General features: G+C 43.2%; 11 protein-coding genes and 1 non-coding gene across 12 annotated transcripts; 7 read left to right on the top strand and 5 right to left on the bottom strand.

Annotated features, from left to right (window-relative positions):
- Positions 1 to 44: 44 nt before the first annotated feature.
- On the bottom strand, positions 45 to 1,182 carry O0I10_005441 (uncharacterized protein; the record flags this gene model as incomplete). Its single annotated transcript, XM_058485483.1, has 6 exons — positions 45 to 238; positions 299 to 436; positions 494 to 581; positions 641 to 797; positions 848 to 999; positions 1,072 to 1,182. The coding sequence occupies 6 exons, from the start codon at positions 1,180 to 1,182 to the stop codon at positions 45 to 47; spliced, it is 840 nt and encodes a 279-aa protein (XP_058343630.1).
- Positions 1,183 to 2,249: 1,067 nt separating this feature from the next.
- Positions 2,250 to 2,966, top strand: O0I10_005440 (uncharacterized protein; the record flags this gene model as incomplete). The annotated part of the gene is made up of 3 exons (XM_058485482.1): positions 2,250 to 2,453; positions 2,535 to 2,692; positions 2,771 to 2,966. 3 exons carry the CDS (start codon positions 2,250 to 2,252, stop codon positions 2,964 to 2,966), a joined length of 558 nt encoding a protein of 185 aa, XP_058343629.1.
- Positions 2,967 to 3,662: 696 nt separating this feature from the next.
- On the top strand, positions 3,663 to 5,690 carry O0I10_005439 (uncharacterized protein; the record flags this gene model as incomplete). Its single annotated transcript, XM_058485481.1, has 4 exons — positions 3,663 to 4,567; positions 4,750 to 4,818; positions 4,877 to 5,247; positions 5,299 to 5,690. 4 exons carry the CDS (start codon positions 3,663 to 3,665, stop codon positions 5,688 to 5,690), a joined length of 1,737 nt encoding a protein of 578 aa, XP_058343628.1.
- A 324-nt stretch (positions 5,691 to 6,014) lies between these two features.
- On the top strand, positions 6,015 to 6,326 carry O0I10_005438 (uncharacterized protein; the record flags this gene model as incomplete). Its single annotated transcript, XM_058485480.1, has 1 exon — positions 6,015 to 6,326. One exon carries the CDS (start codon positions 6,015 to 6,017, stop codon positions 6,324 to 6,326), a length of 312 nt encoding a protein of 103 aa, XP_058343627.1.
- Positions 6,327 to 7,107: 781 nt separating this feature from the next.
- On the top strand, positions 7,108 to 7,192 carry O0I10_005437. The gene has a single exon. It is a non-coding gene; the product is annotated as a tRNA-Ser (tRNA).
- Positions 7,193 to 8,099: 907 nt separating this feature from the next.
- Positions 8,100 to 9,612, top strand: O0I10_005436 (uncharacterized protein; the record flags this gene model as incomplete). The annotated part of the gene is made up of 4 exons (XM_058485479.1): positions 8,100 to 8,186; positions 8,271 to 8,618; positions 8,683 to 9,002; positions 9,060 to 9,612. The coding sequence occupies 4 exons, from the start codon at positions 8,100 to 8,102 to the stop codon at positions 9,610 to 9,612; spliced, it is 1,308 nt and encodes a 435-aa protein (XP_058343626.1).
- Positions 9,613 to 9,796: 184 nt separating this feature from the next.
- O0I10_005435 (uncharacterized protein) lies at positions 9,797 to 11,145 on the bottom strand (the record flags this gene model as incomplete). The annotated part of the gene is made up of 2 exons (XM_058485478.1): positions 9,797 to 10,519; positions 10,576 to 11,145. The coding sequence occupies 2 exons, from the start codon at positions 11,143 to 11,145 to the stop codon at positions 9,797 to 9,799; spliced, it is 1,293 nt and encodes a 430-aa protein (XP_058343625.1).
- Positions 11,146 to 13,031: 1,886 nt separating this feature from the next.
- O0I10_005434 (uncharacterized protein) lies at positions 13,032 to 15,588 on the top strand (the record flags this gene model as incomplete). The annotated part of the gene is made up of 8 exons (XM_058485477.1): positions 13,032 to 13,090; positions 13,155 to 13,273; positions 13,330 to 13,749; positions 13,806 to 13,967; positions 14,024 to 15,012; positions 15,069 to 15,254; positions 15,319 to 15,399; positions 15,463 to 15,588. 8 exons carry the CDS (start codon positions 13,032 to 13,034, stop codon positions 15,586 to 15,588), a joined length of 2,142 nt encoding a protein of 713 aa, XP_058343624.1.
- A 221-nt stretch (positions 15,589 to 15,809) lies between these two features.
- Positions 15,810 to 16,697, bottom strand: O0I10_005433 (ADP-ribosylation factor-like protein 1; the record flags this gene model as incomplete). Its single annotated transcript, XM_058485476.1, has 6 exons — positions 15,810 to 15,843; positions 15,904 to 16,194; positions 16,255 to 16,336; positions 16,421 to 16,448; positions 16,525 to 16,634; positions 16,694 to 16,697. The coding sequence occupies 6 exons, from the start codon at positions 16,695 to 16,697 to the stop codon at positions 15,810 to 15,812; spliced, it is 549 nt and encodes a 182-aa protein (XP_058343623.1).
- Positions 16,698 to 17,312: 615 nt separating this feature from the next.
- On the bottom strand, positions 17,313 to 18,038 carry O0I10_005432 (uncharacterized protein; the record flags this gene model as incomplete). Its single annotated transcript, XM_058485475.1, has 1 exon — positions 17,313 to 18,038. The coding sequence occupies one exon, from the start codon at positions 18,036 to 18,038 to the stop codon at positions 17,313 to 17,315; it is 726 nt and encodes a 241-aa protein (XP_058343622.1).
- Positions 18,039 to 18,402: 364 nt separating this feature from the next.
- On the bottom strand, positions 18,403 to 19,834 carry O0I10_005431 (uncharacterized protein; the record flags this gene model as incomplete). The annotated part of the gene is made up of 7 exons (XM_058485474.1): positions 18,403 to 18,462; positions 18,523 to 18,667; positions 18,737 to 18,810; positions 18,901 to 19,288; positions 19,349 to 19,479; positions 19,536 to 19,748; positions 19,808 to 19,834. The coding sequence occupies 7 exons, from the start codon at positions 19,832 to 19,834 to the stop codon at positions 18,403 to 18,405; spliced, it is 1,038 nt and encodes a 345-aa protein (XP_058343621.1).
- Positions 19,835 to 20,664: 830 nt separating this feature from the next.
- On the top strand, positions 20,665 to 22,542 carry O0I10_005430 (uncharacterized protein; the record flags this gene model as incomplete). The annotated part of the gene is made up of 3 exons (XM_058485473.1): positions 20,665 to 21,696; positions 21,762 to 22,032; positions 22,094 to 22,542. The coding sequence occupies 3 exons, from the start codon at positions 20,665 to 20,667 to the stop codon at positions 22,540 to 22,542; spliced, it is 1,752 nt and encodes a 583-aa protein (XP_058343620.1).
- Positions 22,543 to 22,659: the final 117 nt, after the last annotated feature.

Raw genomic sequence — 22,659 nt, 5'->3', positions numbered from 1 at the left:
ATTCTTTATAGTAACCACCATGCGACAAGATGTAGTATGTGGGATCATGTCTTTTTATTCACAATGAGATGTAAGAAATGATCTGCATATGACAAGTTGAGTGATGCCCATGCAATCGGTGTATCTAATGGCAAGGTGACGCCGTGTATAATGGGGTATCCCGTATGCTCGTTCTCGGATGGAGGAAATATGTCAGGTAAGATCTCCCCTAACACTTGACCAAGCGATCGCTCATATCCTGGTTCATTGTTGTCAGCTTTTCCTCATTCCATACATGGATGTACACATATACACATACCTTCTTCTATGTAAGATACTGGCTCTTGGATAACAGGACAACCATCCGGCAAGTAAATCCGTAAGGGAATGTATCGCAATTCGTTCTCCACAACACCAACAAGGTGATTATTCACTTTCCAAAAGTCCTCGTATCGATCTACTTAATCCCATCAATACACCATCCTTGCCAATAAAAGATCGAATATGAGAATACCTGACAATAGTGATTGCCATAGCTGCGTTTGGTCATTCTTGGATAAGTTCATGACACGCTTCGTTGTACCATGCTTCAAAAAATCAGCCTATTACACGAGCCGTCAATGATGTCCCATTCTTCCCCATTTTCTTTGTCCATTATTACCTGCTTAAGCATAGCCATAAACATGTCCTGCGCCGTATCCACTGAAGGATTTCGTAAGAGTGTCCCCGCTGGAAAGTTTTCAAAATGAACAGTGATCTGCCATGGCAACTGGGGTCGTGGATCATGCATATCGTATAACAACCCAATTGGATAATGCCTAAGAGCACTATCAACATCCATCGACATTGCTTACATCTAATACCTTACCATTTAAGAGGTTGGCCTTGAAAATCATACCATACGGGCTTGCTTTCCTTCTCGTCACCCTCGCTGTCGTTGGCTACCAGACCAAACCCAGTGAATATGGGGTATATCTCTTGCGTTATCAGCGGCAGGTATGAGAACCGCAACGCCTCAATCTACAAGGTCTAATGAGCATTGGCAGTCGGTGACCTCATAAAAGGGGTAGGCGGGGGTGTGTCAAGCATTACATAGATGGGTTCGGTTTCTTTGCCGGCTGCTTCTACTGGGTCGAGTGTAATTTGAATCGCGATCTTGCCGTTCCAAACGTTCCTGCAGACATCGTCGTCGATGGTGAGCATGGGTAACCGAGAAAGTAGGTATGCAGTAAAAGGTGGAGGGTGTGTGTGTGTGTCGTGGCTGGAAAAGCGGAGAAAAAGGTGTGATTCAAGCAGCTGCTCTAATTCACGCATATCTGCATGCGCATAGTACACAGCAATCTTTGAAGGACGTGGATTATGTAATCGCCTTAGCATTATGGATGTATATACGAGAGATATCAAATCATTTGTACTTTTATGATTAATAAAAGGATACGTTTGTTTCTATGGAGGATACCGAGCTATGATCAGCAAGAGCGAGTTGCCATTGATTGCTGCATCCCTGTGTTCAACCAAAGAATGAAGTGGATGGGTAGCTGGATATTGGAACAAAAGAGAAGGCGTGCCCACGTTATTTATGGCTATCTTTATACCTTTGACAATAGTAGTAATGTGCATAATGGAGGCTTTTTATTGATCATTCTGGTCCAATTCATGATGTACCTTCTTCACGTTCAAGGATGATGGCATATAAAGCGTGTTATTCAAGAGCAAACAATCATCGGGAAAGCGTGTACCGAGGATTCACATGATAAAATCTACCATCTTCGACTATTTGTGAGTAACGAATGATAGGGACGGGGTTGCACGAAATATAAAAACAAGCACTGTTGCACATACATTTGCTACTCTTAGCTATCCTTTTTCTTGTTCCAATAATAAAGAGTGGCAAAGTTGATTGTGCCATTGATGACATTGTGCTTTAGAAAAGATGTCAGTTGCTTATCCGAAACAATACCGAAACGTCGGGCGGCTGAGAGATGACATCATGGACCCTGGCAAACAAGTTGCCAAGACGACGAGTGCAACATCGAAAGAAGGATAAATGGATGGAGCGTATTCCATAAGCTCAGAATGAAGTTGTTGGGTCCTTTCGGAGGGATTCGGACATGGCTTGTGTGCATCTTGTGTGTGTAGATTGTTCTTTCTCTTTCCTCCTTCTCTCTTCCTCTTTGAAAATTAACTAATCCCACTTTGGTCTTTTATCCCTTCCGTCTCCTTAAAAGTCCACCACTTTTTTTTCTGCTTGCTGTATTGATCGGTGAACCATGAAGATCTACGAAGGAGTGCATGACTTCCACTACAAATGGAGCTTGGTGTCGGCAGCCAATTGGCAAAAGTACCCGAATGAGAACTGCCCTCATGTGAAGCACGTCGATGTCCTACACCGTTTTGTGGATCCAGCCACTGGTATCCTTTACACTGAACGACTCTTTACGGTCAAACAAAACGTGCCTACAATCATCCTCAAGGTATGAAACTCGTATGTGCTGATGTTGCTAGTTGCGTGTAATGTCTTTTGACTGATGAATGTTCCATTTTATCTGTTTCAGATCCTTGGTTCAGGTACAACTCACTACGTGCGTGAAACGTCGGCTATTGATCCTAAAACCAAGACGTTGACTATGAAAAGCTACAACTTGACCATGGGCAATCTATTACGTGTGGAGGAGACAATGCGCTACCGAGAACATCCAACCGACAACAACAAGTGAGTCATCATTATTATCCCATTTGACGGGTGCGTGATTTCATTGTTTATTTAAACATGGGATTTTTGTCATGGTAGGACACAATGCTCACAACAAGCAGCCATTTCAGCTGGAAGTCTGGTGTCTCGCTGGGGCAGTTTGCTTGAAGAATTTACCCTGAGACGTTTTCAACAGAATGCAGCAACCGGTCGTGAGGGTTTCAGCAAGGTCTTGGAACGATTTGTTGTCATGGCTGAAGCACGCTCTCCTACCAACGAGCAAAGCACAAAGTAAATTTCTATACCCATGCTTGCAACACAACACAACACAGCCAACCCATCCTACCTATTATATGCATTTCATGCTATGTGTGCATTACCACCTCCTCAAAACAACAACACGTACCCGCCTATACAGTTCCCCCATCATCCTTCCTTCCTTCCAATGTAGATTTCTTTTTTGTACAGAGAACCACCAACCCCCCCCAAAAAAAAAAGCAGCAGCTACATCCCACCCAAAACAAAGAGCAACAACAAGCAAACCATTATCCATATATAAAATGTGTGTGTTGTGTGTATATGTGGCGAATCACAAGGTTTATGAGAGCTGAATGAATTACCCAACTAATGCATTGATATTGATTTCTTTGCAGCTGTATATATGCGACAAGCATGAAAGACGGGGGCGTTGTTGCCATCTGGTGCAACAAAAGGTGCATCAGCAATTGACTTGGCCGACGATCCGCTGGAAACGGCATTAAAAATGCTGAAAGCACATGGTGACACGGCGATATGCAACTGTAGTGAAACGAAGGTGGTCGAATGCCACCTTGTGTGTGAACATTCATCATGATGCTGGTGGTGTGCGTGAGTAATGCCATTCCTTCCCCCGCCCCCTTTTCTCGTTGGCGCCGCTTGTAGATAAATAAATACGATTGCATTTTCTTTTTTACAGGTCTTTCTTTTCCTACTTTTTCGCTTTCCAACAATAATGCTTGTTGGTCCCCGCGACAATAATAACAACAACAACAAAACATCTTGGATCCTTAACTGGTTCTCACAACTCGCACAATCAGGACGTTCATCATCATCTTCAAACGAAAATGCAGCAGCAACAGAAATAATACCTGCATCACCACCACCATCCGACTTGCCACCAAGGCAACAAGCAACATCCGTTGATGAAGATACACCTCCACCAACACCACCTCCAGAGCGACGTGGATCACAACAAACCGTCAGCACAACACGGACCTTCTTTTCCGATAGTGATGATCAATACTCAACTTTATCCAGTGCACGACGACGTAGTAGTAGTGAGCGATCGATGCTTAAAGAGTTATGGCTCAAAGCACGGAAACATCATCCGCATTACCCACGGTTTCATTGGCCGAGTCGTAACAATCACCATAATCACCACCGACGACACCATCATCATCATCATCAACATCACTTGATCTTTGATCCCACACTGCAACAACAGCAACAACAGCAAAATGAGTTAACTACGCATAGCATTCCATCATCTTGTTCACAACGACTATCTTATGACGAGACAATGATGATACGAGCCGATTCTTCTAGTTGCCAAGAGCTACTTCACCCACACAACAAACGCCATTCAATTACCTCCCTCATGTCAGGTGATCGGATCACTTTTGCATCACGACCAGCATCCATTTTTTGTTCTCAACCTGCTTCTCCCATGCTCTCAAGAACTGCCAGCAGACATAATGATAATACGTCAAATGACACCACCACTACCAATGGAGATGCTGCAACAATGGATGATTTGTATTCAAGGATAAATGACGATACGCGTGAGAATCGAACCCATTTTCTACCAGATCGATGGGTCATCAAGCCGGAGCTTGTGCAATTAGCGTTGGACAATGGGTGAGTACTTGTATCAATGCATGATGTGATGGACATGCTGGGTGTGGGTGTGTGAATGTGGCGGAGGGGAAAAAAGAGTGACGGAGTGCAGAGATAGGCAACTTTGTGTCTTTTTTTCCTTTCTCATTTGTGTTTCCTTGTGTCAACTAAATACACTGATGACCCCCTTCTCCATTGTTTAGGCTCTTTTGTAGTCCGTTCAACATTTCTTCTTCCGCTGGTGCTTCTGAGAAGCATGTGCTTCACGTTGGGTAAGTCAACAACATCATAAAATGGCATTTGTATCTCATCAAAATTCCATCTTTACAGCTGTGGGGATGGTACATGGGCGTCAAGGGTGGCACTTGAATATCCAAAATGGGTGGTAATGGGTATTGACGATCGTTTGTCAATCACACATAAGCGTCATCGATCACCACTAAGGCCGAATGTGAGGTTCCTCCGAGATCCCGAAGTATCCTTGCTTGACATGCTACGACGTTTCCCTAATGGATCATATGATTTGGTACATTGTCGCTTCTTGATACTATCGTTATCTTCGGAGCAGTATCAGGAATTGGTACAAGAATGTTGGCGTATATGCAAACCAGGAGGCTATGTGGAGTTGCTTGAAATGGATATGCGTGTTTATTATACTCGCCCCTGCACGGGAAAAGTTATGCAGCTGTTTAATTCACAAGGTATGTTATTTATCCATCAAAAGGGTCACTTTTTGTTGATACGGTCTTTAGTTATCCATGCCATGGAGAACAAGTCATTAGATCCACGCCTCGCCAGGCAACTCAATAGCGTTGTAGGTGATCTATCACAACCTTGTGATTCATGTCGTCTGTTGTATCATGGCAACTATAAGTCTTTACCACTTGGTGTCTGGGGCGGTCGTTTAGGTGTCATGTTTAGAGATGATGTTCGTAGCTTGTTTGAACGTTTTCGATCTATCGTGGCAGAAAAGCAACAACAACAGCAACACCAACAACAAGACGAGTATTCATTGGCGGCTGAAGATGTCAATCCTCTACATACCCCGGATTCAGTACTTGAGCAATTGGATGCTGATATGGATTCACAGCGAGCGTTTATGAATCTCCATTATACCTATGCCCAAAAGGTCGATTGTATATAATAACCCTCCCCTCTCTCTCTCTCCCTATTTGTGTGTTCATATTATTCCCCTTTGTATATGTTGTGTTTCGAAAGAAAAAAGTTGTAATATTGATTTATTCAAGATGGTTGTCATGCGAGGCGGTACCTGACAACAGCTCGATTTTTCAGGCGGCGGTGTCGAGGCTTATGATTTGACCAGCCAGCGTAAACAATCTCTCTCTTCCTCTTCTTCCCCCCGCCTTTCTTGTAAAGTAAGTGCACATGCGACCTCAACACAAACAGCAAACGCAAATCATGGCTTGACAAGTACAATTGACTCGTTGTCGCTCTCGCCCAATTAGACATGCTGCGTTCATTGACCTTGCTCGCCCGACGATCATACACAACGGCTAACAATGCCCCTTCCTACTTTGTCTCACGCACCTCCAACAATGGCATTCCCGTGTACACTGATTTCAAAAACGGCGGCACCCAACACTTGACTATCATTCGTCGCATTGAAGGCGATGCTGAAGCACTCAAGAACGAGATCGTCGCTCTGTTTCCAGACGCACCCAGCAACTTTGCACGTGTCAACCCTGTCAACAACCATATCATTCTCAAGGGCATCCACATGAACGAGATCAAGGAATGGCTTATTCAAAAGGGATTCTAATGGATTACATCTTTCACCCTCCCTTCAATCTCACCCGTCAATGGATCGTATCTCTTTCAACCTATTATTGTAAATAAGACAGCTGCATTCAACACACACATACATCGTAAACTCGATTACGTTCGTTCTTATCTCGGCAATGTTGGTGATGGTATATTGGATACTTGGATTAGGGTGGAGGATATCCTTTATGCAAAGGGGGTGGTGTTTTTTTTGTTGGAGGTTTATAAATTGGATATTGTGATTTACAACCCATGAATGACCTTGTTTCTCTCTGATGACATCCAATGAATGAATACCTTGTATCTTGTCGTTTCAATGTCCCTTACTCAAATGCGTGAAAATGATATTTGACCCTCTTATGTCTTATGGTTGCTCTTCCTGAGATGATTGAACATCATCATTGAGTTGTTGTATCTATGGATTTATACGTATTGTGATTCTTCATTGCTCTCACGTGATACCTTTACGTTGTGCTGGCGAAGCAATGGATAGAAAGTTAGCTGGTATCCAAGCAACCTGAACGTTGGCAAAATTAAAAGACCATGTCGGGGATTATAGTACCTTACCATCCTGTACTCCTGTCCAATTGATTTGACATCTCATCCTTCTCCTCCAAATTGCCACACATTGAGCTCCCATATGCTCATATTAATTACAACATCGTATACTATATCACTTCCGCTACATGATGATGCAAAAATTGGATACGTACGACTAACTTCCTAATTAGGAAGGTGACACGTCTACCTGGAAACTCAAACGTAGTAAAAAACAGGAAGACAACATGGCCGAGTGGTTAAGGCGTGAGACTAGAAATCTCATGGGCTCTGCCCGCGCAGGTTCAAATCCTGCTGTTGTCGACATACCTTGAATGAAAACATTCTTTTTTGTATACCTTTGTCGGATGTACTTCTTTATCCTTTTGACGAGATCACATGATCTTGATCCATGATTCCATGACATTCCTTTTGACACATTTTCGGACACACCTCTTTACCTTTTGGCAGATCACATGATTTCCATCCATGTTTCCTCAACATTCCTTTACACATCACACACGGTCACAGCCTTCCAACACTTTCCCTTTCCCTTCGTTTCTAGAATCTACATCCACACACATATATAAGAACATGTTGTATTCTAAAATAAATCATCATCTTTATCTCTTGTAAAAAGTCATCTTCTATCATTTGTTGTCTTGGCCTTTGCTTTGCAGCCATTCTTGATCACGACACCTTTTGTTTTTGTCGTTATCGTATGGCTGATTAGATCAGTGGCCAATGATATAACTTTTGGTGTTGCTATGATAAGTGATGATCTTTTATTGCTAAGGATGTTCACGATATATATATGTTCAATGTATGGATTCTATGAATGATGTGGAAGATGCTAGTAAAGGGCTTCTAGCAATTGCCAGCATCAAAAGGAAAAGGGTTCTAGAAGGAACGAGCAAAAGCTAGGTCACGTGGTCACATGACCTACGACATTTTGGCTATTTCAAATTTCTTTTTTTTTGCCACCAGCGGCTGTAATGATATGTTGGCAAGTGTATGAGAACGTGTGGGCCGTTTCCTTGACAAAGATAGGGGTGGAAAAGATGGAAAGGAGTGTCCAACATGCATTTGGCAATCCAATGCGGTATTTCAATGGGCGCATAGTCTTTTTTTCACACGGTCTATGGTGGTGGGGTTACATCCCAGTTTTATTTGCTCATCCTTCCCATTGACGTAGCTTTTTCCTTTCTCTCTCTTTCTTTCCCACTCATAATCCATGTTTTCCTCCACTTTGAGAAAGTCAATTATTCGTCCACGATACGCAGCTGGTCTGCACCGCCAATGGATTCATACATCACGAGCAGTAAGTATCCTTCATAGAGGGTATCAGGATAACATACGATTGACAGCTGACGTTTGTGTACCTTTTTTCTGCTTCCATTGTCAGGTGTTCAACCCGGCTGTCAATGTCTTAGAGAAAAACAGCAGGACTGATTGGACAAACACGGATCGATTCACAACAGAGCTCAAATTTATCGAGCAAATGGTACCTTTGAAAGCGTATCGCGTCATGGACCACACAGGCACTGTACTTGATAGCGCCCATGAGCCAAGGCTGAGCAAGGAACAAGTTGTCAACTGCTACAAAAAGATGGTGCAGCTACATGTCATTGATGGTATCTTGTATGAAGCACAAAGACAAGGACGTATCAGCTTTTACATGACCCACTATGGTGAGGAAGCAATGATTGGAACGGCTGCTGCATTGGAAGATTGCGATGTTGTTTATGGTCAGGTATGTGTGTATAAATTGGGAATAGGCACATGTGGGATTCCTTCCAATAACACGACACGTATAGTATCGTGAAGCATTTATGCTACTCTATCGAGGATTTACAATGGATGAAATGATGAACCAGTGCTTCAGCAACGATCTTGATTATGGCAAGGGTCGTCAAATGCCTATCCACTATGGGTCCAAAAAGCTCAATTTCCAAACCATTTCATCTCCTTTGGCTACGCAAATCCCACAAGCAACAGGTGCTGCTTATGCTCTTAAGCGATCAGCTAGCCGTGCATGCGTAGCATGCTTTTTCGGTGAAGGTGCTGCATCTGAAGGCGATTTCCATGCTGGTCTTAACATGGCTGCCACCTTGAATTGCCCTGTCATCTTTTTATGGTAAGCAAGAGTGCTTTTATACATTACACCTTTGGCTCATCATGTGGATCATTTTAGTCGCAACAATGGATACGCTATTTCCACACCTGCATCTGAGCAGTATAAGGGCGATGGTATTGCAAGCCGAGGCGTGGGCTATGGCATTGATACGATTCGTGTGGATGGCAATGACATTTGGGCCGTCTACAATGCTACCAAGGCAGCACGTCAAATCGCTGTTGAAGAAAACCGCCCCGTGCTTATTGAAGCCATGACTTATCGTATTGGCCACCATAGCACATCCGATGATTCGACAAAGTATCGTGATCGTAAAGAAGTTGAAGAACGTGCCAAATTTGATAACCCAGTGACACGATTACGACGATACCTGGAAAACAAGCAATGGTGGACTCAAGAAGAGGAAGACCAATGGCGTAAGGAAGTACGCTCTTCCTTAATGAAGAGCTTCTCTGCAGCCGAGAAACGCAAAAAGCCAGCGGTGGATGCATTGTTTACCGATGTATACGATGAGCTGCCATCTAATCTTCGTGATCAAAAGCAGGAACTTGAAGATCTCATGAAAAAGTATCCCGAGTATTATGATACAAGCGACTATGCTTCTTCTCCCTAGACCCAATAAACATACACAAGAGCATTACACAAAAGACTTTGTCATTGCATGGGTTGGTGATGTTTTAAAGTTTTTATGACTGGATCATGCAAATTTGGGTTCAAGTGGGTGGTGGTAGTAGCATTGATTATAAAAGATTAATTGACAAGAAGATGGGTATAGTGCGTTAGTGTAAAAGTATTATTTAGGCTGCCTTTCTCGATTTGACGGCGAGGTTCTTGTTTAATCTTGGTCTTCCACGGGGTTTGTGTTCCACATCTTTGCATCCCACTTTGCCAGTGGCTACACAACGACGGCAAGGTCGCATGTTGTCACACCGAAGATGTGATCGTTTGCAATGGTTACACGCTTTATCCACATTACGTCCTTTACGGCTCACCAACGACCTTGCTTGCGAACTCGTATGGGATAATTGAAAGCTTTGATCACTAGCGTCGTCGTCTTCGTAGTAGTCTCCATCATCGTTATCGAGATCCTCAGAGGGCGTGATACATTGCCGAGCCAAGAGTGTGCTAATGCTATCAGGTGACCTTTTCATGACGCGATGCTGTTGTCTCGATTTGTATGCCTTCTTTTTCCTCTTATTGGCTACAGTGGATGATGATGATGATGATTGTTTTGGGATGGGATTATAGCTGGAAGCCAAGCCAGCAGCAGCCTTAAAGATTGGATCCGAGCTTGTGGATGAGGACTCGGTATCAGAATCCAGTTGATTCAATGACACAGGAACCGATGCATAGCTGGCCAATCCAAGCCAGGGGTAAATTGCGGCTGATTCATCATCCTCTTGACATTGTTCATCCATATTACCAAGAAGCTGAAGGTTTTCGGGTGTCGAATATGAAGGATGCATTGACGTTGTAGTATTCTTTTGTGAATCCGTTTCAACAACAAATGAATTGATATCCTGTATCATTATTAGCACACATCCTTTTTTTTCAAGGCCCTTAGAAATCGACTTACACTGAGGCTAACGTATTCATGCGTCATCCCATTACTGGTATTGTGGGTTATGGTATCATACAAGCATGGGTCGAGGGGCGAAGAAATGGATACCCTATGATCCTGCTGTGGAGGAGGTACGATGCAATTATCGAATGGCGCATGTAACCAGATGTCGGATGGTACTTGTAGGTTGTCTTGAATGAGTGGGTTGCTATCGTTGTAGAATGGCAAATCATGAGCACCATTGTCCATGATGCCCATGTCTACCCATTCTTGAGTTTGGGGGATGGATGGCCATTCAAGTGTATCCAAGGTAGGCATTGATGCAGGATCTTTGAGGTATTGCAGATACGACGACATGTGTGGCGATAATGCATTATTCATGCAATCAAAATTCGTCAATTCATTGTCTTCTGGGGTGGTCAAATCCGGTGGAGGTGCATATTTGAACATTGTCTGGATCGATGGTTTTGGGTGATCCTGGTATCCCTTCTCTTCTTCCTGGTGCATAAATGACACGTCTTCATTATTGTTGCTGTCGCAAAAGAAATCGCAGCTGGTATCCAGGATAGAAGTTTGTTGCATCATTATTGAGCCTTAAAGGGGAAACACGATACAGAAAGTCTTATAGATCACGTTAAGGGGGTCGCACAGGAAAACAATGAGCAAGGAAGAAAAGGAGCGAAAAGATAAAAAAGTGAAAGAAAATGTAATCAAAAGAGCTATGATCGATTGAGAAGCATCATCAACATGAGATATGCCATCGAGGCATTCTTTGACGAGGACAATTTGATGAGTTTGGTCGAAGCTACTACAACATTAAAATAAAACAAAGAACTATTTCTATGGTTACCACTGGATCTCTCTCGTTGGATAATAAATGCATCGCTTTTCTGCTTCTGAATGATGCAACACGATGGGTGATCTTTGAAAATCTTGTTACAATGCACGCTTCTTATTCGCTTTCTAGAAGCAAAAAGAATGGTGCCATTAATGCTCATATATAAAACAGGCATGTTTCATTGAGCGCCCTGGCACCCATCGTGATCGAATCTGGATGGGGTGTGGAATTTCAAAAGCGGCCATGCGTGCAACTGCTCATATGCAATGATTCATTCCCCATTCCCTGGGCAGTTTGATCACTCACAGCGTTCGACACCATTTATCGTTGCCGATGAAACATGATAATGGATATTAGATATCAGAATCAGAAATGATCTTTCAACGCATACCTGTTCTAGGGATAGGTAGTAGGCCAAGCCCACCATGTCGTGATTGTTTGTTCTTTCCCCCTTGATGTTAATCTTATGATGTGGTTATTTTGAAACCGTTGCGAGCAAATAAACATCAACAAAGGATTGATGATATGTTGTTGATCGCTTGTGAGAAGATAGGATGGGGTCTTATTTATCACCTGTCGTAATATTTCTCCGATGTGCCTTCCTCCTGCACTTAATCTATCATGATTTCCGCTCACTGGGTTATAGTAGTAGTAAGAGATCATGATACATTGCTCGCATTAATCCTTCTTCACGCTGTCAAATAGCTGGGTAGAACGAATGCAGTCGGCGTAATCCTAGGTAGACAATACAATGGCACAACTGGATATGGGTTGACGACTTCTTACTCCCCTTAATAATTAGTTATTCGTAAAAGAAAGCAAACACAGCTGAACAAACCTGTTTAGGAGAAACCCAGGGCTATTAGATATTATCATTAGGCGGATGTATTATCATCCAAGTGGGTGATGGCATAGCTGATGCATCGAATTTGTTACAAACAAGCTAGATTTTGATAGGGCCATTTATACTTGGATTTGGCTCATAGTGATGGAGGTGCTTTTATCACGTGAGTATTCTTCATCAGCTTTCAGTTCACTCACTTGGCTAAAGCCTGCGTCGTCCACCACCAAAGACGAGCTTGAGTAACGATATTTAAGTTAACGTAGGTTCACATTATCTACCCAACATTGGGACTTGATTGCAAACTGGTTTATCTTATTACATTTGTCTTATGTATGCTACCCTCAAAGATATAAAACGACTTTCACAGATCCAAGATCGTTATCATCATCCTTTATGCAATAGACGAGATACACTGGAGCTTTTCTTATATCCCCGAACTTTATGTATGTCATGAACATTGAATGGTGCACGTTTCAGTGAAGGATGTGGGTTGTTGTTGGGTAGATGATGAGATAGCTCGCATAGTAAATGATTTCTCAGGGCAGGGATGAGAATGGTATCAAATCAAGTTTTATTGTTTGAATGTATGGATGAAGGTTGAATAATCGTTGTACGTTACGAATGAGCATCGTTATCCCATAATGAGACTTGGATGGATGGATCCAGTGGCAAAATGGAATCAGGATCATGGAGTAGCCTCGTGACTGGTACCACTTGAGTAACGACGGGCAATTCGCATGCGGTCTTTACCCACTTCTTTTCCTTCACTCGCACACGCCACTGCACACCATGTCAACCTTGGAAGGCGATGCACTGCACGAATACCTTTGTCGCGAAGTAAAAAACATGTAAGCTTGGATCGAACTCTGTTGCATGCGATGGATTGGCTCATGTTGTCTTTTGCTCTCGAAGCTGCGATGCTGAACCAGATTTGGTTGCGCGTTATATCTCTGCCTTGATCTCTTCTGGTGATTCACCTGCCAAGCTGCGACAGATACTAGAAGAAAAGCTAAGAGAATTTTTTGACGATCGTATGTGTGATTGCTATTGTTTTGCTTCTTGAAAGGCTAATATGGGTTGTGCATAGAAACGGTGCCCTTCATCAATCGGCTATTCAAAGAATTGGGATACGACAGTGCTGCGACGAGAGAAGGACGAGCCGAGGAACATCATTCACGTCGAAGATTGAGCGACTATTCGGATGAGGAGGATGATAGCGACCGCAACTTTAAACATCGTCGACCACGCTACAGCTCACGAGAGGATTCTCGGCATATGCGGCATTCGGATGATCGCTATTCACGTCGTCGATATGGTGACAACAATAATGGATATGGAAACAACAACAATCGTTATCGTGAAGAAGGATATCGCAATAATCGAGATGATCATCATCATTACAGCAGCTCATCCATGTATCAAAGTCGGCATGATAATCGAGAACGAGGTCGTAGTTCCCGACGTGAAATTGGTCGATCTGGAAAACCATTGTGTCGCGATTATAATGGTAAGCATCACAAAAAAAAACCATTGAGATGCCATAGTCTGACACGTTGGCAACAGAAAAAGGATTCTGCATGCGAGGAGACATGTGCCCTTATGACCATGGAGATGACCGAATTGTTGTGGATGATGGATCATTCAACACTCCTTTCCCTCCAATGAGCCAGCAACAACCAGCACCAGCAGCAGCACCACCATTCTTTGGTATGCCCAATACATTTGGTAAGTTGCATTTGTTCTTTTTATACTTGAATTGATATCCTAACATGTAGAGTTAGATCCCTATGATCCTGAGAGTGCAACATTAATGCCAAATGGTTCATTCCCTATGGACATGCCACCCATGATGGCTCCAATGGATAATGTCGACAATCGTATGTTTGCAACACCGCGTGGACGAGGACGTGGATTAGGTGGACGTGGACGAGGACGAGGACGAGGTGGAATGGGAGGTGGTTACAGACCTTTTGGTGAACGACAACAGCCTTCAACTTTGGTAGTGGAGAACATCCCTGCTGAGCATTGTGACATTTCCAAAGTGAACGAGTTTTTCAAAAAGTTTGGATCCATCACCAATATCAGCGTCCAAGGACATGCACACAAAGCTATCATTCAATTCTCAACAAACGCTGAAGCAAAGGCAGCATACAATTCTCCAGATGCTATTTTTGATAATCGTTTCGTCAAAGTGTATTGGCACAAGGAAAATGATGAAGATAGCAAACCACCAAAACAAATGTCTCCTGCACCTACTACTACGTCAGCTCCAACGTCAGTATCAGCCCCAGATGTTCCTGCTACAGCATCATCATCATCTTCTTCAGCATCAGCAGCAGCTGCAACAGCAACAGGAGCTCCTGCACCTTCAACGACACCATCCACTTCTACTTTAGGCGACAATTCCCATGAGCTTAACCCATCAGTTAAACGTCCCAATGACCCTGATCCGGAAGAGGTGGCTGCACGAGCTGCTGAACTTGCCAAGATACGAGAAGAGAAGCAAAAGAAGCATCAAGAACGTATGAAGGCTATCCTTGAAGTACAGAGACAACGAGAGCAATTGTTGCAGAAACAAATTGCTGAGCAGAAGCGATTGATGGAGAAGCTATCAAACAAGAATATGACTCACGAGGAGAAGAAAGAGTTACTTGGTGCCTTGCGTAAGATTGCAACTGATATCGATTCAACAAGATCCAAGGCATCAGAGGATAATCAAAATACGTCCACAGAAGACCTTCAGGCCAAACTTGCCAAAGTGGAAGCAGAGGTATGTGGTGAGGAAAATGGATAGGAGAGTATACTCATTCCATGTGATGGATATAGGCTGCAGCATTGGGTATTCCTGTACATGGATCAAGTGCTCCAACAACATCTGGTCCTGGTGCATATTACGGAGGAGGAGGAAAATGGCCAAATCGTTCACGATATACGTTGGATAATCGACCCAAAAAGATCCTTGTCAAGGATGTTCCAGAGGATGCAAAGGATGACCTACGCACTCATTTTAATGTATGTAATCCTGGATGATGTGACGTATGCGATTATCATGCTAAAGTTGGTTCTCTTTTTATAGCAATTTGGAACGATTACCACCTTTGAAACGCAAGGGAGTGATTTGATTGTGCAATATGCCCAACGGTTTGAGGCGGAAAAGGTAATGCAGCAATGGGTTGGATGTATAGGTGGTGATTGATACTGACGCTGTTGTGAATATAAGGCAATGACGGCTGGCGCCAAATCTTCTCATGGAGATCTTAAGCTTTCTTGGGCAACCAACGCTCCTAGTCAACCAGCACCACCAGCAACTGCATCTCCAACAACATCCACAAGCAACGAGGCATAAACCACAAGTGTAAATAGTTATGAAGACTAGAACAAGAAAAAAGCATACAAAAAAGGGCATGATACCTCTCATTCATTGTCTTCTCCAATAATGTACCCATCTCATTATGTTTTCTCCCCCACATTAAATCCATCATATTGGTATATACTAGTTTCTTAGTGCGCGTGTTTACAATTACAAAAGAGGAAGGGAGGAATAGGAAACAGGTGCGATTGTAATATCTATTGCTTGTTTTCCTGGATGATGTTAACAAGCCTAGCATAGTAATCATTAGTAATGTAGCAACCCCCATACATGATATTCCATGATCATTACCAATCCAATCCATCAGTAAGGCCTTCACCTTTGATAGCGCTTGTCTTATAGATAGAGTATTGTCGGTTCTTCAAAGTCGAGAGACCCAAAGCATCGGCAACTTCAGCTGCTGACAGAGCACCTTCCATATCTTGCTTGTTGGCGAAAACAAGGAGAGCGGCATCCTTAAGTTCCTCTTCCTCCAACATGGCATGTAATTCCTCCTTGGATGTTTGCATACGATCCTTGTCCACGCTGTCCACCACATAGATCACAGCATCGGTATTGGCATAGTAGCATCGCCAGTAGGGTCTAATGATCATCATCGTTGGTATGTTAAGAAGGAGATGTATGTATCCCTTTTTTTTTTACCTTATACTCGTTTGGCCACCTAGATCCCATACTTGGAACTTGATATTCTTGTAGGATACGGTCTCGACATTGAATCCAATAGCTATAGAGATAATACGCGTTGAGTCCAAAGGTCATACACACGCGATCGACGACGCTGCTTCATCGCCTTGAAAGGCACACATACTGGGGATAGTCGTTACTACTTCTCCAATCTAATAGTAAAGGATGGAAGAATAAATGAGCTCTTGCGTGATCGATAATAGAGCATGGACGTTATCGAAAGCTTGCCTGTAGACGGTAGAGAATGGTGGTTTTACCAGCGCCATCCAAACCAAGGATCAGTATCCGTACTTCTTTTTCGCCCCATAATCGACCTAGTATCTTGCTGAACAATGCACCTGGCCAATTTGTTCATCAGTGTTCTGCATATGCTTTGTCATATTATATGGCAAGTTACCCATTTTGGAGTGGAGTAGAGTAGTGAATAAAGAAAAGTGTGGGATTAGATATTTCAAGTCAAATGAATTCACGTCACTGGACGACTCGCTTTAATCAGCACACACCATCACCACCACACAAACTCATGCCATCTCCCCTTTCCACCCTCCAACCCCCCTGCCCCATCTTTGTTTGAGTAGTCTTGTTAATAAAAAGTAACATTTTATCTATACGCTTATGCAGCCGAGGGTTGTTCCTTTAGTAGTATGTCGTCGTGCTGTCAAACTCAAGGATCGACAGCCATGAATGATCATTCCCTAAACACTTCCCTTTCCCGCAATCAAATGTAGTTCTTTGTGTACTGTCCCATGCATTATCTCATTATTGGATGACTATAAACGACCAAGGTGTTAATCCATCTTTACATCACTTGCTTACGTAGACAATGAAAACAACGGGTTGAGAGAGTGAGAAAGCGAGATCCCTTATAAGGGATTATGAAAAATGAAATTTATTGGAATGATAGATAACGATTTCGATTGCGAAAGAAAGAAAGATGTATGTATGTGTGTGTGTGTATGTTGATGCTTTTCTTTTTGGCTTTGGTGAATGCTCGAATACGAATAGAAGTTGATTGCCTAGTATCTTCTTGTCACACCTCCAGGATGCCAATCAGGTATGAATTGCTGTAAAGATGTACTTGTCATATCAGTGGTTTGATCTTGCCCATAACCACATAACGGTGAAGCAGGTGGGTATCCGATAAATGATAGTGGTTGCTTATCTGACTGATCGAGAACCATGGGTGTATACGTGTATGCTTGTGCTTGAGGAAGAGGTGGCTGTTGATGATGGTGATGTGTGTGATGATGAGGATGAGGGTGAGGAGCACTAGCACTTGCTGATAAAACATGTTGTGGTTGTGGTTCAGGAGGAGCAAGGTCAACTGGAGGAAGCGTATGATGGGGAGGTGTAGGTGTAGGTGTAGGTGTAGCTGGTTTCTTTGTAGTTGTTGGTGTGGGTGGTGATGGTTGCTGCTGATGGTGTAGCTGGTGCTTTGGCCTTTTCTTCAAGTGTGTACGATGGTGTGCATGTAAATTATCAGAGCGACTAAAGCGTTTTCCACAACCAGGAAATGGACAAGCGTGTGGTCGTTCACCAGTATGAACTAGCATATGGCGCTTGAGATGTTCATAGCGTTTGAAGCTCCAACCGCAATTCGGATAGATGCAAATGTGTCTGTGTTGTTTGAGTGGTTGCATGGAAAGAGAAGAGCGTGTATCTTCATCCGATTTTACAGACCAAGAATTAAGTGGTACCTCTGGTGGTGAACGGTCCAAATCATGATGCACAGCATACTGCATTTCTGAAATAGAAAGCAAACTTTGCGTGTGCCTCTTTGACATTTGAAGGAAAGGAGGGGAAAGACCAAGTTTAAGAATAAAAAGAAGGAGAGGGATGAAAAGGATTTAATGAGTGGAAAGAAAGGACCCTGGGGGATTGTGTGTGGAAGAAAAGTGAAAGAAGTACATATCTATTATTAATCGTTCTTTGTATTAAGCTTTCAATCATGAAGATACAAAATGTATTTATGGTATACACCCATAATCCCTCTTCACCTGCTACACTACTTATCCATGCCTTCTAAAGTACAACTCTCCCATATCAGGTTAAATTGACCCGACATCCATTTCAAAAGAATCTAGGTTATCCTTGCCACTAACTCGGTCACCTTCCATGGGCTTCAATAGATGGACCAAACACAGACATCACCATAGCAACAGATTCCTTGTGTGGAACATCAAATCAGGAATTGCTTGCCTTGTGTGACAATTTATGCATTCTTACCTCAACGCGTACTGAACGTACACCTGTACGCTGTCCTGGATCAATAAACAAGTCAAACAACTCGGCTGCATCATCTCCCGTAACCTTGAGATCTTCATCTGCTTCTACAGCCTCCTGCAGACCTCCAAATACTAAAAGAATATGGCTATATATACAATGCATGAGCATTCACTTGTTCTCTCCCCTCACTTTTGTTCTCCCTTTCTTCTCATACCTGAATGATTTGACCTTGCTGCCATGCATGTCGCTTCCTCCGGGTGCTACGCCCACTGTGAAATCATAACCACCCTATTTGATCCACAAAGAACATGTTACTCCGTTGCCATTCCTTGCCATTCTCTCGCATCAACCATGTTCTATTTTCACCAGCATACATACCTCATACGGCGATTCGGTCATGACACGGGATATAGAAGATGCTAGCCGAATAGAGTATCCCCAATAAAGACCTGATTTTTCTCTTGGCACCTTTGGGCTCACAGCTTTGGCATTGATTGGCTTTTGTCCTTTGTGCGTATCGGCAGCTGCAATCGGTTGTGGTAATTCGACCGTTACTCGCACGCCAGGTTGGATTTGCTTTTCCAATCTTGCTCTTCGATAAAGACCCACATCCACCAATGTACATGCACCTTCCTTGTCAAGTGTCACACCTTCACGATAGTACAGCCCTTCATCTCGAGATGGATGATGAGAAGATTCCAAATGTGGTAATAAGCCGGCAAACTTGAGATCTGAGCTGACAGGTACAAGAGCTTTTCGAAGATATCTATCAAAAGGACAATGAATAGGTTTGATCAATGAGACCTATTTCAAACAATGAACGTACGGTGGTGTCTCCATATATTGAAATACGCGTGCCAGAAATAGAGTTGGGTTTATCTTGCTTCCAGGGGATTGCGGCTTGTCGCTGTAAATAATAATCTCGTCGACTTTGTGGATAGCTAGCAAACGTCCAATCTAATGATAATATTAGTACGATGGTTGCTGCTAAAGAATTTCATTGTATCATTTACCTGGCCAGCCAATAACGTCTTCATCTCCAAGGTAGGTGCTGTATCCAGGATACTTGCTGGTATGGCCAAACTGACAGTGTACTTGCGTGGCTTTAATTGTCGCTTGGATACGGGCTTGGCTTGCTGTGTCTTTTGAAGCTTGCCTGGACGATCAGGGTTGTACTCGGGTCCTGACAAGAACTGATTGTCATATGACTTTGCCGGTTTCTTTCGCTAATCACGTCAATCAATAAAGGATCTATTCTATTACATATACACAACACTCAATGTACCTTTTTCACTGTGGGATCGCCTGCCATGTCAAGTTCGGAGGAAGTTGTGGGTTCAAGAAGAGAAAGTATTTGCCCGCCGCCCTTGCCTCTTCAGGTTGTGGATTAAGTGTCAGCCACAACGTGGCTCCATGTGGCTAGAATCACTCACCATCAAATGTTATTGAATCCAATCGGTTGTTTGTTGCTATGGTCGACGTTGCATCTTGCTGGTTCTTTTTTTTTAAACCACTATGCTTGATGATGATGATGTCCCATGATGAAACATGAACATGTGTAGTACACAAATCATACATATCCCAAGTCGCGTAATAGTATCCCTACAATGCTTGATGGATAGCAAGGTGGTAGCTACTTATAATAGTGGTGGGTGTATGATGACATTGGTATGTCGGATTCAAGCAGCAGCAGCAGCAACAGCAGTAGTAGTAGTGTGCCTGCCGTCAAATGTACTCAGCACATTAGATCTTGTATAGGTCTATTCATTATCTAGGAGCACCTTGACTTGAACAATATGAGGGATATTGCGAGTAGGATTTATCCAACCATTATCTTAATGAGAGTAAACAAGAAGCTAGATCCTTTTATCAGCAGAAGAAGCATATCATCTTTATATTATTGACGAGATAGGGAGGGGCAAAGAGATATTTCATGTATACTATGTATGCAATCTTCGAAAAACTATTTGGTATTCGAGTACCTCTTGATGATAAAACAGCAAGATTCAATGGATCTCCTCCATGCATTTTGAATGAACCCAAGGTGGTACGACATGGCAGCATCTTTTGAAACAACTCCGCGTCCGCAACCCATCTTTTCCGCTTTATTACTATACTCTCACACACAGCTGTCAAACGACAATGGAAGAAGATCCAGCTACAGCCTATGAACGTCTAAGGGATGACTACTATGAGGGCATGAACAGCTTCGAAGCTGTTGAGGGCGATAAGGAGAATGTGCTTCCACGACGGCAGGGACGACGCGTTAGTGATCTCGATGCAGCCTACAACAGCGACCAGCATGAAAGAGAGCAACAAAGGAAACAAGGACATGAGGCATTCCTGCAGGAAATTGAACGCATTGACGACCTTGACGATCCTCTTGATGTGTATATACGCTACATTCACTGGACGGAGGCCAACTATCCGCAGGGACACAATCAGGAATCGGATCTACGAGGGTTGCTTGAAGAGACCACTGGACGTTTCGAGAAGCATACACAATACAAGAACGATGCACGCTATTTACGATGTTGGATTCAATACATACAATATGCCGATCAGCCCAAGCAAATCTACAGAGACCTTATGAATAAGGGGATTGGTCAAGATCTTGCATTGTTTTATGAAACGTACGCCGATTATCTTGAGCGTTGTGGAGAGATGGATGAAGCAAGCAAAGTATACAAGATCGGCATGGAACGAGAAGCACAACCATTGAATCGATTACGACGACATCAAGATGCTTTCGAGAATAGGCGGACAATGAGGGAGAGCTTGGCGCGATCAACAGATGACCCAAGGTCGAGAATGCGTGCACCGAATCGAGTGATGTTGGGCGTGAGATTGGATGCACGATCTTCATTTTCATCAACACCTCGTCGATTAGGGGTTTCACCTGGTATTGCAAATTCTGTATCCAGCGTCATTACACCAGCTCGTCAATTTTCAGTCTTTACAGGCCCTGAATCATCATCATCAGCATCAACAACAACATCACCATCATCACCATCATCTAGTAATAACGCCGTCGTCCCTAATAATACATCATCCGCTATCATCTCCAATCGCATCGAAAATCAGATGCCAGTCGACAAGTTTGCTGGTAGCACGTTATCGCAAAAAGATTATATCCGCCCTCCTCCTTCACAATTCCAAGTCTATCGTGATCAAGTAAGACAAGAAATGGTGCATGGTATCAATCATCCATATTAATTTATATACATCTCTATCAATAGTCATCTGATCAATCAGGGCATTCTCATCGCACATATCAAAACTCCCAGCAGGAGCTTGTAGATCGATTCCAACGCAACAAACACATATACATTCATTCAAGTTCATCAGGTGGAAAGCATGAGGTAGTAGCGGCAAACCAGGAATGCATTCGGGATGGTGTCGTTACAAGCTTTGAGGAGCTCCGTGCTCATATGCAATCACAACGACGACGGATGGCTAAAGGCAAACAAAAGCAAGTGGAAGAAGATGATGACGTTGGAGAGTCTTCAGGTATGGTTTCCAATGATAGCTTTATGATAGTACATGGGTGACTAATGAATGATTGACTTAGAATTCCATTATACCGACAACAATGTGGGCCATCCCCCTCAAGATATAACGATCGAATTGACGGAGGAGACACGTGCGGCCCTTCGTACGATTAATTCGCTGATGAGCAAGAATAAGGACATGTCGATCGATGAAGACGATGAAGCAGAAATGTGGACGCGTAGCAATAAACGACCAAGACGGCATGTGAATGAAAACGAGGACGGCAGTAATCACCACCACCACCCAGCCATTGTACCTGTCAAGAAATATGGACATGATGCCAATCGGATACCGTTTATGGATGTTTGTCCCACTACGCCACCACCCAGCTCACCCTTTTTCAATGATGCTGAAGGCGGACATCTTGAAGATGACGAGGACGACGAGGATGACGACTTTAAAGAGATGCAACGGATGCAACGTGAAGTACAAGAAGCCGAGCAAAGGAAACGTCAGAGATTGGATTAAATAGTTTACAGTATTGGTGGTAGTAATAAAATGAAGGGGGTTGATGTGAAAGAGGTCCATTTGTACGGCAACTCAGCTTTTGACACGTCTTTCCTTTATTTCTTATTTCGCTACCAC

Source organism: Lichtheimia ornata, assembly GCF_029851405.1.
Source record: "Lichtheimia ornata isolate CBS 291.66 chromosome Unknown scaffold00022, whole genome shotgun sequence".
NCBI lineage: Eukaryota > Fungi > Mucoromycota > Mucoromycetes > Mucorales > Lichtheimiaceae > Lichtheimia > Lichtheimia ornata.
This window is presented reverse-complemented; position numbering and strand designations above follow the sequence as displayed.